The 13,373-nt window shown below is 46.2% G+C and overlaps 1 protein-coding gene across 1 annotated transcript in view; it reads right to left on the bottom strand.

Moving 5' to 3' along the window:
• The window catches only part of PDPN (podoplanin), a 35,090-nt gene extending 22,656 nt beyond the window's left edge, over positions 1 to 12,434 (bottom strand). Inside the window, exon 1 of the mRNA XM_040263976.1 lies at positions 12,066 to 12,434. Coding sequence (XP_040119910.1) covers positions 12,066 to 12,132 — 67 coding nt within the window. The 5' untranslated portion in view covers positions 12,133 to 12,434. The remainder of the gene's footprint in view (positions 1 to 12,065) is intronic.
• Positions 12,435 to 13,373: the final 939 nt, after the last annotated feature.

Raw genomic sequence — 13,373 nt, 5'->3', positions numbered from 1 at the left:
AGAAGCCCCTTTGGCTCTGACCTCACCATCCACCCATACAGCTTGCAGACTGCTCAGCTGTGAGCCCAGGAGGATGAGGCCCTCCAGGAATGTACAGGATGTGGCTGTGTTTCCACTGACTGCCCTTGGCCTTGGTCTGAAGCCTGGTTTGGGAGTTTGAAGTGTGCTTTGGTAAAATTTTTCAAAAATAATATTCTTAGTTAGAAGGGATCTCTTCTGACCCTCTTTGCCATCTTTTCCCCCTTGTTCCGATGAATGGGGAATTCAGGCAGCAAAGTGGGGCTTATTATTTCTGTGCCATTTTAGCTGAGTTTCTCCCCAGGAACCCATCAGTTACATCAGACTAGATGTCTTACTCAAACTCACTGTGTCTATAAGACAGTGCATAACTTACTGTTCTCATCAAATTGGTTCCTTATCTCATCCCTCCAATCTGATTTCTATCACCTGCCTTCTTGTCATTCCTGCCAAAAGGCTGGGTTTCTTCCCTCTTCCTCCTGCCAAACGTTTTTACCAACCATATGTTCTTTTAAGTGCTGAATAAGATGGTTCCTCCTCTCTTCTCTAAGGAGTGAGAGATATATATCAGACAATTAAAGTACAGTGATAAGAACAGCCAGAGAGATTTGAGAAAGAATAAAGAGGAGGACTAACACTTCTCAATTTCAAAACTTACTACAAAGAGTAAGTACTACTACTGTAGTAAGTAGTACTCCTGTACTACTACAGAGTCAGCACCATGTGGTACTGGCATAAAGATAGATGTATAAGCCAATAGAATAGAATTGAGAGTCCAGAAATAAACCCACATATTTCTGGGAAAGTGATTTTTTAAATTTATTTTTAATTGGAGGATAATTGATTTACAATGTTGTGTTGCCTTCTGCCATAGGACAATGTGAATCAGTCGTAAGCATAGATATGTCCCGACCTTCTTGATCTTCCCTCCCACCAATCCCCCATCCCAACTCTCTGGGTTGTCAAAGAGCATTGGGTTAAGCCCCCCATGTTATACAGCTACTTCCTACTAGCTATCTATTTTACATACGGCAATTGCGTGTTTCATTGCTACTCTCTCAATTTGTCCCATCCTCTCTTTCTCCCATTGTGTTTACAAGTCTATTCTCTATGTCTGCGTCTCCATGCCTGCCCTGCAAATAGTTTCATCAGTACCAGTTTTCTAGATTTCATACATATGCATTAATACATGATATTTGTTTTTCTCTGACTTATTTCACTCTGAATAATATGATCTAGGTTTATCCACCTCACTAGAACTGACTCAAATTCATTCCTTTTTTGGCTGAGTAATATTCCATCATATATCTATATCTATATCTATATATATATATATATACGCACTGCTGCTGCTGCTGAGTCGCTTCAGTCGTGTCCGACTCTGTGCGACCCCATAGACAGCAGCCCATCAGGCTCCCCCGTCCCTGGGATTCTCCAGGCAAGAACACTGGAGTGGGTTGCCATTTCCTTCTTCAATGCATGCAAGTGAAAAGTGAAAGTGAAGTCGCTCACTACAACTTCTTTATCCATTCATCTGTCGATGGACATCTAAGTTGCTTCCACGTCCTGGCTATTATAGATAGTTCTGCAATGAACATCATCGGGGTACATGTGTTATGGGCAATCATTCTGACAAAGGTATCAAGTTAATTCAGTGGAAAGAATCATCTTTTCAACCAAATGGTATTGGGACAACTGGCCTTCTTCATGCAAAAGAATGGAGTTGGACCTCTATTTCACACCATGATTAATTCATTAAAATTAATTTCAAATGAATCATACACCTCAATGTAAGAGCTACAACTATACAATTGTTGGAAGAATATATAAGACTAAATCTTTGTGACCTTGGATTAGGAAATGGCTTCCTAGATAAAACACCAACAGTAGAGGCAACAAAAGAAAAAAATAGATAAATTGGACTTCATCACTTTTTAAAATTTGTGCTTTAGTGAATGCTATCAAGAGATTAAAAAGCCAACTCACAAAGTGGGAGGAATGCTCACAATTCTTATGTCTGATAAAGGTTTAGTACCCAAAATATTAATACATACAGAATTAAACAATAAAAAATGACTATTCATTTTAAAATTAGAAAACAAGATTAGATACTTCTTCAAAGAAGATATATAAATGGTCTTTGAGCACATGAAAAGCTGTACAATGTCACTGGACATTAGGACCATGCAAATCAAAATTATAATTAGATACCACTTCATACCCATTAGGATATCTACAATTTTAAAAAAACAAACAAACCACTCAACCAAATGGGAAATAACAAGATTTGGCAAGGATGTAGAGAAATTGGAACTTTCTGTACTGTTGGTAGGAGTGTAAAATGGAACCACTTTGGAAAACAGTTTGGCAGTTCCTCAAAAAGTAATTGATAACTGAAGAATTGATGCCTTAGAACTGTGGTGCTGAAGAAGACTCCTGGGAGTCCCTTGGCCAGCAAGGAGAGCAAACCAGTCAATTCTAAAGGAAATCAGGCCTGAATATTCATTGGAAGGACTGAAACTGAAGCTCCAATATTTTGGCCACTGGATGTGAAGAGCAGACTCACTAGAAAAGATGATGTGAGGAAAGATTGAAGGCAGAAGAGGACAAAAGAGGATGAGATGGCTGGATGGCATCACTGACTCAATGGACACGAGTTTGTGCAAGCTTCCGGGAGACGGTGAAGGACAGAGGAGCCTCGGGTGCTGCAGTTCATGGGGTTGCAAAGAGTCGGACGTGAATGAGCGACTGAGCGACTGAACAACAACAAAACGTTAAACAAAGAGCTGCAGAGTGTGTGTGTGTGTATGTGTGTGCATAGTCACTCAGTCGTGTCTGGCTCTTTGCAACCATTTGCACTATAGCCTGTCAGGCTCCTCTGTCCATGGGATTTTCCAGGCAAGAATACTGGAGTGGGTTGCCATTTCCTCCTGCAGGGGATCTTCCAGATCCAGGGATCAAACCCATGTTTCCCAAATTGCAGGACTCTTTTACCACTGAGCCACCTGGAAAGCCCAGAGCTACCATGTAGAAGTGAAAGTTGCTCAGTCATGTCCTACTCTTTGTGTCCCCATGGACTGTAGCCAGTCAGGCTCATCTGTCCATGTAATTCTCCAGCCAAGAATACTGGCGTGGGTAGCCTATCTGTTCTCCAGGGAATCTTTCTGACCCAGGAATCAAACTGGGGTCTCTGGCATTGCAGGTGGATTCTTTACCAGTTGAGCTATCAGCCATCTGAACTACCAGGGAAGTCCCTGAGCTACCATATGATCCAGCAATGCTATTCCTAGGTGTATCCTTGGGAGAAATGAAAACATATGTCCATACAAAGACTTGTACATGAATGTTTATAGCAGCATTATTCATAATAACCCCAAAGTGGAAACAACCCAAATGTCCATCCATGGATGAACGCATAAGCAAAATGCAGTATTAGCCACACCACGGAGTATTATTCAGCTATAAAAAGGAATGAAATTCAGACTCATGCTACACATGCACGAACCTTGAAACACCATGCTAAGTAAAAGAAGCCAGACACAAAGTACCACATACTATATGATGACATTTATATGAAATATCTAAAATAAGCAAACTCATAAAGACAGAGAGGAGATTAGTGGTTGCTGGGGGAAATGGGGGGACATGGGAACAACTGCTAATGGTTTGGGGTTTTGGAGGAAGGGGTGAAAAAAATATTCTAAAACTGACAGTGGTGATGGCTGTACAACTCTGAATATACTAAAACCCATGGGACTGTCTATTCTAAAGGGGTTAATTTCATAACATGAGAATTACATATCAATAAAAATTTTAATATAGTGATGAATGTTATAAGATGTGAATAAGAAATCAGGAAATGAGGAAAGAATAATAAGAAACCTGGAGGATGCTTGGTGGCAGAGAATAAGAATCCGCCTACCAGTCCGGGAGACATGGGTTTGATCCCTGGTCCAGGAAGATCCCCACATGTTGCCCGCAATGAGAAGCCCATGCACTGCACCAGAGTCACCCCCACTAGACACAATTAGAGGAAGCCTGCGTGCAGCAAAGCCAAAAAAAAAAAAAAAATAGAAACCTGGGGAAATACTGTGCTCTAAGTCTTGCTGGCTCTTATTCCCCCAAATCTGATCTCATTCTCCTGTGTGCTGTCATTATACTTAGTCTCTTTACCTCCTGACTCTCCCTTTCCCCCAGACTAGTCCCCGCCATAAACTAGATTCAATCCCACGTGGTGCCCTTATCATTACATCTCCCCCGACAGCCACTCTTCATGGCCCACTCTGCTCCCATTTGACTATTACTTACAGAAAAAGGTCTAGCTTACACTCACCTTGGATTCAGCCTTCTCTCAACAGATTTCCTGCAATTCCCCAACTCGACACCCTTGACTCCAGCCAGCCTCCATGGCTTTTCCCAGCCCTGGATGCCCATATCTTTTTCCACACAAACTCCAGATTGTTCTAATTTGTGCGTTTGCTTGAGCATTCCTCCCTGCCTGGAATGCCCTTCCCTACCACCCTGTCCAACCAACCCCACCATTTTTCACAGCCAAGATCAAGTCCCATCCTCCCCCGAAGGGTTTTTCCAGTTCCCAAGGCCTACAGGAATCTCATCTCCAAACCTGCATCTGGTAATGCTGTGTGTCACACAGGACACGCCATTTTACACCACCTTTTCTGTTCTTATTCATATACGCCACACCCACCTGCTTTGCCTCTCTGTGTGAACTGCAATCCCATGTATGACTCCTTTGTAACTCTTATTAAGATATGTGCTCTATAAACGCTTACGGGGACAGGGATTATGTCCTTTAACTAGGTACCCCAATATCAGTCTAGTTCTTCAATCTGAATCATGTATCTAACAAATAACTGTGATGTTATTGCTGTAAAAGTTGCTTGAAGAAATCAACTGGCTGACAACTCTGAGAGTCCTTGGCAGCCTAAATCTAAGAATAGCTGGCTGTTGTGCTGAATGTTTAGCGATGTGGGTTCCGGGATTGGACCACCTGGAGTCAAGTCTCACCACTGTTATTTACTAGCTCTGTGTCTGTGTGTAAGTTACTGAACCTCTCTGAGCCTCTTTACCTATCTATAAAATACAAATAATTCCTATCTTCAAGTTATGTTGGATGGATTAAATGAAGTAGGGCTTGCAAAGTGCTTGACACTAAGCACTCACTTCCTAGGTGAGGCAGTGATAAAGAATCTGCCTGCCAAGCATGAGACTCAAGAGAAGTGGGTTTGATCCCTGGGTCAGGAAGAACCCCTGGAGGAGGAAATGGCAACCCACACCAATATTCTTGCCTGGAAAATTCCATGAACAGAGAAGCCTGGCAGACTATAGTCCATGGAGTCCCAAAGAGTGGGACACAACTGAGCACAGGACACACACACACACACACAAAATGTTATTATATAGTTATATATAATATATAACTATCCATATAGTTAGAACCCTGTATGGAACAACTGATTGGTTCAAGATTGAGAAAGAAGTACGACAGCGCTGTCTGCTGTCACCCTGTCTGTTTAACCTATATGCTGAACACATCATGAGAAATGCCGGACTGGATGAGTTACAAACTGGGATTAAGAGAGGAGGGAGAAACATCAACCACCTCAGATATGCAGATAATACCACTCTAATGGCACAAAGTGAGGAGGAACTAAAGAGCTTCTTGAAGAGGGTGAAGGAGGAGAATGAAAGAGTAGGCTTAAGACTAAATATATTAAAAAACAAAACTAAGATCATGGCATCTGGCCCCATTATTGCATATGAAATAAAAGCGGGGAAAAGGTGGAAGTAGTGACAGATTTCCTCTTCTTGGGCTCCAAAATCACTGCAGACGGTGACTGTAGCCATGAAATCAGAAGACGGTTACTTTGGGGCAGGAAAGTGATGACCAACCTAGATGGTGTGTTGAAAAGCAGAGACGCTACTCTGCCAACAAAGATCTGTATAGTCAGGCTATAGTCTTCCCAGTGGTCACACAGGGTTGTGAGAACTGGTCGATAAGAAGGCAGAACACCAAAGAACTGATGCCTTCGAACTGTGTGCTGAAGAAGACTCCTGATAGTCCCTTGGACAGCAAGGACAGCAAACCAGTCAATCTTAAGGGATATCAACCCTGAATACTCACTGGAAGGACTGATGCTGAAGCTGAAGCTCCAGTATTTTGGTCATGTGATGCAAACAGCTGACTGATTGGAAAAGTCCCTGATGCTGGGAAAGATCGAGGGCAGGAGAAAAGGGTATCAGAGGATGAGATGGCTGGACAGTGTCACCAATGCAATGAATACGGACTTGGGCAAACTCCCGAGATGTTGAGGGACAGGGAGGCCTGGTATGCTACAGTCCATGGGGTCGCAAAGAATCAGACACAACTGGGCAACTGAACAACAATAACATCCAGTTACTGGGTTTCCCTGATGCCTCAGATGGTGAAGTATCTGCCTGCAATGCAGGGTTTGATCTCTGAGTTTGATCTCTGAGTTGGAAAGATTCCCCTGGAGAAGGGAATGGTTATCCATTCCAGTATTTTTGCCTGGGAAATCCCATGGACAGAGGAGCCTAGTGGGCTTCAGTCCATGGGGTCACAAAGAGCCAGACATGACTGAGCAACTAACACTTTCACATTTCAACGCTAATATATAGTTAATGCTGTAAACACCACACATCCAGACTCTAATTCCTTTAGTTATACAGATTCAGAAATTTAATTTTATTATAGGGTGATCTAGAGCAGATGAAATCCTTTCTCCCTCAGTTCAGTTCAGTTGCTCAGTCGTGTCCGACTCTTTGCGATCTCAATCACAGTACACCAGGCCTCCCTGTCCATCACCAACTCCCAGAGTTCACTCAAACTCATGTCCATCAAGTCAGTGATGCCATCCAGCCGTCTCCTCCTCTGTCGTCCCCTTCTTCTCCTGCCCCCAATCCCTCCCAGCATCAGAGTTTTTTGCAATGAGTCAACTCTTCGCATGAGGTGGCCAAAGTACTGGAGTTTCAGCTTCAGCATCAGTGCTTCCAATGAACACCCAGGACTGATCTCCCCAGCCACGCTCTTATGAGTCCAGGAATTCAAATAGCTTACCTAGATAGGGAAATAGTTCTTCAATGGTCTCTACCCACATTTGTTACCCGAGACATGCCCTTCTCAAGAGTGAAATACCTGAAATGCTGTCTGGGGCACACAGAGCAAAGACTAAGGGCATGTGGGGGGAATACATTTCCAGGTTGTGACAGAACAGTCCGAGGGGCACTTTGACTGAGACCAGAAGCCCTTCAGCCACCAGACAGGATACCTTACAGTAGCCATTAGCAAGGATACCGTTTACCTTGCCTGACTCACAAAGAAGTTACTCAGTAAATATTTAACTAAACGCATTCCTGAGGCAGGACAAGTTTCACATCATCTAGTCCTTACTCCTTTCCCCTCCCCGTCTGGATTCTAGGCAGACAAACTCCTCCAGGCAGGATGCCATTCATTGGATCACAATTTTGCTCAAGTAAGTCGTGTTTCAACACCCAGATGAAGACAGTGTGATGAATTACGGAAATACTCTCATTAGTAATGTTGACGCATCTTCTAGACGCACTTCCGTATCTGCTACAAATGTAACAGTGACAATTATTCCCACTCCCCCAGGGCTCAGTGACATTCTCTCTTTACTGTCTGGAACCCTGACCCTCTGGACAGAGGTCACCTTCCGGAAAGGTGATTATCCTATCGCTAAATTTGTTGTTTTTGTGTTTTGTGGGGTTCCCCGCCCCCATATAAAATTTAGTGTTGCCCTAACAATTCCATATAAAATTTAGTGTTGCCCTAACAATTTCAGTGTGCAGCTCCTCAGACAAGTAGGTATATGAGGTGGCCAGATCTACAAATTTCCCTCAGAGGATTAAACCCATCTCCTCCGTGCAGTTTTCCTGAGGCAAAGGTACTGGGCCAGGTGAAAAATCGGAAAAACCCACCCGTCCCCACCCATTGGAGCTCCAGGGAACGCTTGCTCTGGACTGGCCGCTAGGAGTAGGCGGGCTGGTGGGCACTGGGGTGAGTCTTGAGGGAAGGAAAACAGTCACCTTAGTTTCCTGCCTTGGATGAAGGTGGCAGAATTCCAGTTGCTCCCTAACCTGGCTCCATCTCATAACCCTCAGATAAAATGCCCTATCACTTCCCTTTCCCCCAAGGCTTCAAGAAATCAGTAGGGAAAGGATTCAGAACTCCAATCAAAAGGTGCTTTTAGGGCTTTCCTGGCGGCTCGGTGGTAATGAATCAGCTTGCTAATTCAGTTCGATCCCTGATCTGGGAAGGTCCCACAAGCCGCAGAGCAACTAAGCCCGTGCGCCACAACTATGGAGCACAGGGGCTGCAACTACTGAGCCCACATGTTGCAACTACTGAAGCCTGCTCACCGTACAGCCCGTGCTCCACAACAAGAGAAGCACCGTAACTAGAGAGTAGCCCTCAGCTCACCTCAACTAGAGAAAAGCCTAATCCAGCAATTAGGGACCAGCAACGGACCCAGCGCAGCCAAAAAATAAATATTTAATTTTTTTAAAAGGTGTTTTATCTCTTTTGCTCAACCCTGTGGGAATCCCAAGATTTATCTCTGTAGCCCACCCGATGACCCCACTCATTTGATTCTCTCCCAACAAAACACTCTCACTGAGTATTTCTTTGGAATACCCAAGGAGTGGGAGGGTCCTTGGAGAGCCTTACAGGAGTTGATTTAACTTCTTCAAGTCTCACAAGAGTATATATGAGCCTCTCCTCTCTCAACATTCTCCCCCGTAATATTTCCACAAGCTGTAACCTGGCACGCCTGTTCTTGGAAGCCAGAAATATGACAAATATTCAGATAAGCCAGTGGAATTTAAAGCACACGTTCATCATTTTGCTGGTAAGGACTGAAGTGCCGTGCTTTATGTTAGGTGTGCCTTCCTCAAAAGTGCTTAGAGTTTCGTATCCAGCATATCAGGAGATGCTGAGTTTCTATTTGGGGAAAGCATGAACAAATCCTATTGTAATGTACTGTGACATCTTCATTCTCAAAGGGATATTACAGTAAGTATTAAATGTAAAGAATTTTATATACCTTGAAAATTTTTTGTTTTCATGTTTAAGGAGTTTAAAGCAAGGTTAACCTTTAATTTCAAGTTCAACTCCCCCCCCCGCCCCAATGTGTAATGCAGGTTAAAAAAAAAAAAAGCGTGAGGTTTGGAGTTAGGCCTGTTTTTGGAATCTGGCATATTTTGAAGATAATAATGTATAATTTAAGGATGCATGATGATTTAATGAGGGAACCGTGACATTCCTGGCATGTGGTGGGGGGTGGGCATGGGAGGGAGGTGGTGTCCCTCCTGCTCGCTCACACCATCCACCTTCATGCCAAGGTTGGGGGTCCTTGTAATTCTCGGTATAGACTTACTCACTGGTTACTCATTTCAGAGGCCAGAGGAAGGGAGGGCAGGCCGCCGCCTATCTCTGATCAGCCTGGATTCCTCCCTCTTGCCATGTCCAGTTTAGCCTTCTCACGCGAGGATACTTTTTAGAAATGTGCTTTCTATATTAAATGCTATCTTGGATCTCACATGCCAGTGTCATCAGAGTCTCCCTCGAGAAGGCTCTAACAGACCTGAGATACCTTAAGTGCAACAAAACTCTTAGCAACTCCAAGCCTCCGAAACTGGCAAGAGTTTTGGGGAAAGCACAGGGAAATTTGTTCATCGCATGATTAATCCTGGGTGGACTGGTCCGGGAAAAAGCACATGTGGGTTTTCAGCAAGCAGCAGCCTGCAGAATTTCACGAAATAAACGATCTCATGGAGCGGCCTCTGTGTACATGTCTTGGATGAAAGTTCAGAGTGAAGGTGGGGCCTGACAGTGGAGGAAAATGCCAGATGTGTGGACCACTGAGCTCCTTTAAATCCACTAACATCTCAAGAGACCCAGAGGACATCTCAACCCAGAGGACCAGATTGTACAACTGAACCAGATTATAACTTTAGAAGAGGGAAGCCCAGTAGGGAGTAGACTCCTAAGAGAAGGATAATAAAATTCATCACCATAATTACCCCTAGCTCAGCTCCCCGACAGGAGCCCACAATGGCTCAGCTCAAAGAAGTTATTCATCCATATTCAAGTTGCCTCGCTCATTATCCTCAGACAAAACCCCTCCTGGGCCTCAACTCTTCACCAGCAGCCCAGTAACTCTGCATTGACACACAGCCCCGGGGGACAGGGCCAGGGTGCTTCAGTCTTTCCCAATCGAGTTGCTACTACTAGAAGTGGCTGGTTTTTCAGCCACAACTATTTTTTAAAAATTATTATTATTACTTCTTTTTAAGAGTACATTTGATATTCAGAATTGGCTTAAAGATAATTACAGCTAAACTCTCCCTGGGGCAAGAGGATTGCAGGGGAGAGGGGGAAGCTGGGGGAGGGGAGAGGAGGCCACCCAGTGGCCCTCTTTCCTGAGCAGAGCTGGGACAAGGCTCAGTTTGGGGGGCCTCCCACATTTTGCTGAGCACAAAATGGTGTCATTTGCACAGTCTGGCCAAAAAGGAAATGTAACTGAAATGCAGAGCCATGTATGTCGCTCTGGAGAGAGAAGTTCCAAAGATAGGACCGCCATGAATAGCTCACCACCCAGCAAAAAGAGGGCTTCCCACCCAGATGGCACAGGGGTAAAGAACCCGCCTGCCAATGCAAGAGATACAGGAGACTCGGGTTCAATCCCTGAGTCCGGAAGATCCCCTGAGGAGGAAATGGCAACCTGCTCCAGTATTCTTGCCTAGGACATCCCACGGACAGAGGAGCCTGCTGGCCTACAGTCCATGGGCTGACAAAACAGCTGGACACAACTGCGCACACACGCACAGCACAGAGAGCACCTCAGTCTCCACGAAGCAGGCAGTGCCGCACAGGGAAACACACCCTGAATCACTCACTGGCCTGGAGCTGGGTATTATTGTCTTTGTGCGGAGGCCTCCTTCAAGCCCCTCCCTTCAAGCAGGATTCCTCTGGCTCCGGCCCTACCTCAATTTGGAAAATGTAAAAGAGTTTCATTTCCTCAACCTTCAACTCCAAAGATCCCTAGTTAGCTTACAATGCCTTCAACTAATATTCAGTGAGCAACTACTAAGGGCCGGATATTGTTTGGCCCTGGAGATCAAGGTGAAGACACAGCTGTGTCCACAGGAGCTTATATTCTACAGTGGAAACAGATCAAAATAAAGACCCAAGAAAAAGAAAACACTGACCAATGTGACTGGAGGTTACCAACACAGCAGCAAGGGGCAAGAGGAGAGGTAAGAAGAGGGAAGAAGGAGAAGATAATGAGAGTGATGGGCAAGCAGTGTCCTCATTCTCAGATCTAGAGAAGTGAAGGTCTAAGGAGTCACCAACACGCGGTCATTGACACAGTTGGCCAAGTTCCACATGTGACCCCAAAGAAACTTAAACTCGTGCACTCAGGACCCTCCAGTTCAGTCCTTACCCCCACACACTATCCTCTCACAGAGGATAACGAATCCTCACTGACCCGGCCCTGAGTGTGTCCAACGTGCTGTCTTACAGACTGGCAGCCCCCAGAGGGAGGCTGTCGCTGCACAGGGATATCTCACCCTCACCCCGACCCTCACAATTCTATGGGGCCAGTACTTCTGAGGCCATGAGCATGTCTCCAATACACAGCCCTGGAGAAAATCCCAGCGCCGCCAGTGGAAGGCGCCTGGCTGCTAGCCTTCTGTCTTTCGGGAGCCAGCAAGGGTTGGCAGGAGGTGGGTCGCCCTCAAGGGACCCTCTGCTCCCCACCTGCTACCTGTGGATTCGGGGTCTTTCCCCGGCACCCCGCTCAGCTCTTAGCCTGGGACCTGGCACCGGCTAAGCCGCGGTCTATCCTCCCGGGGCCTCCAGACTCCGGCGCGCACACTGCTCCCCCGGGCAACCTCACATTCCAGGCCCCGGCAACCCGCAAGTCCCGGCTCGCTCGTCCCCACCAGCTAGCTGCTCGGGGAGCTCCGCCCGCTGGCCTTACCTCCTTCTGCCAGGACCCAGAACGATGCGCTTCCCAAGATGAAGAACAGAACTGGCACGTTCCACATTTTTCTTAGCTGACTTGTTCTTTGGGGTGGGGGGCCGAGCAGCTAGTTTCTGGGCTGGGGAAAGATGAAAAAGCTCCGTAGCCAGGGGGCCTTCCCTTGATGGAGCGCGAGAGTGGGGCCTGGAAAACGGGGAGCAAAAGTCCCAGCGCGGGAGGGGTCCCCAAGTTCCTTCGCTCGCAACAGCTGCCGGAGAAGCAAACTTTGCCGTTGGTAACTTTCTGATCGGAGTCAGGATTTATCTCTCCCGACGAGGGCGAGGGCGGGGAGAGTCCGCGCACTAAGGTGGTCCCAGTCTCGGGTTCGCTAGGACCGCCCCCTGCCTGTGTTTGGCCAGCGCGAAAACGATGACCTCAGGCCAGGTTTAAAGTTACAAGGCCACAGCTGCGGGGGCTGCTAGGACCCGCCGATGGGTCCCGGCAAAGTTGGCTTCTATTTGTTCCCCGACAAGAGGGAAAGGGGGCGCATGCAATAATTGATTTGGGGGGATAATTTAAAAACTGTATTTATTATTCTCTCTCTCTCTTTTTAAAAGTAAGGCACAAGCTTGGGTTTTTCTTCTTATAAGAAGTAAACTCTTTCTTGTGTGGCCAGTCATTTTAGCACCAAGCGTGGGATTGTTCTTGTAAATATTGAATTTGATGGCATTTAAAAAAAAAAAATGCGGCCGTCCTCCTGTCGGTGGGCCAGAGGCGGTTCCCACTGGTAAATTGCGCCCTTGTCTGGGGGCTGGGAGCGGGCGGGTTCTGGCTGGCGTAGGGGGTTGGGGGTGCATCCCTCGAGAGCTGGGAGCTTGGCAGGCTCCTGGGATTCGGCAGTTGTGGGGAAAATGCTGAGCGCGCGATCCAACCTCTCCCTACTTTGGTTTCAGCGCTGCGGGGCGCGGGCCCACCCGCGCAGTCAGTCGGTGGGGCGCCACAGCCCAGGGGTGTCAAAGGGACCCCCCCCAGGTCACCAACCTGTGGGCACTTCCAGCTGGGGCTCCTCCCTTCTAATCCCGGACCTTGGCCCCCTAATCCCCATTTTACTGGTTCTGATCTTAGGTACTGGATGTTAGCAACAAGAAGAGAATTTGTTTTATTTCCTTTCCAACTCTTGGAATTAAATATTTTTCTCTTAAGGGGAGGCATTGGAAAGGTGGTCCACTCCCAAATGCCATAAGTTCCATTCAACAAATAGAGCCAGAAGATAAATGCCCCAAAGCTCCATCCTGGGGTGAAAATTGTTTTTTTTTTTCCCCGATC

This window comes from Oryx dammah, unplaced genomic scaffold (assembly GCF_014754425.2).
Source record: "Oryx dammah isolate SB20612 unplaced genomic scaffold, SCBI_Odam_1.1 HiC_scaffold_21, whole genome shotgun sequence".
Classification (NCBI taxonomy): Eukaryota; Metazoa; Chordata; class Mammalia; order Artiodactyla; family Bovidae; genus Oryx; species Oryx dammah.
The sequence above is the reverse complement of the archived record's forward strand: the minus strand, read 5'-3'. Positions and strand labels throughout refer to the sequence as shown.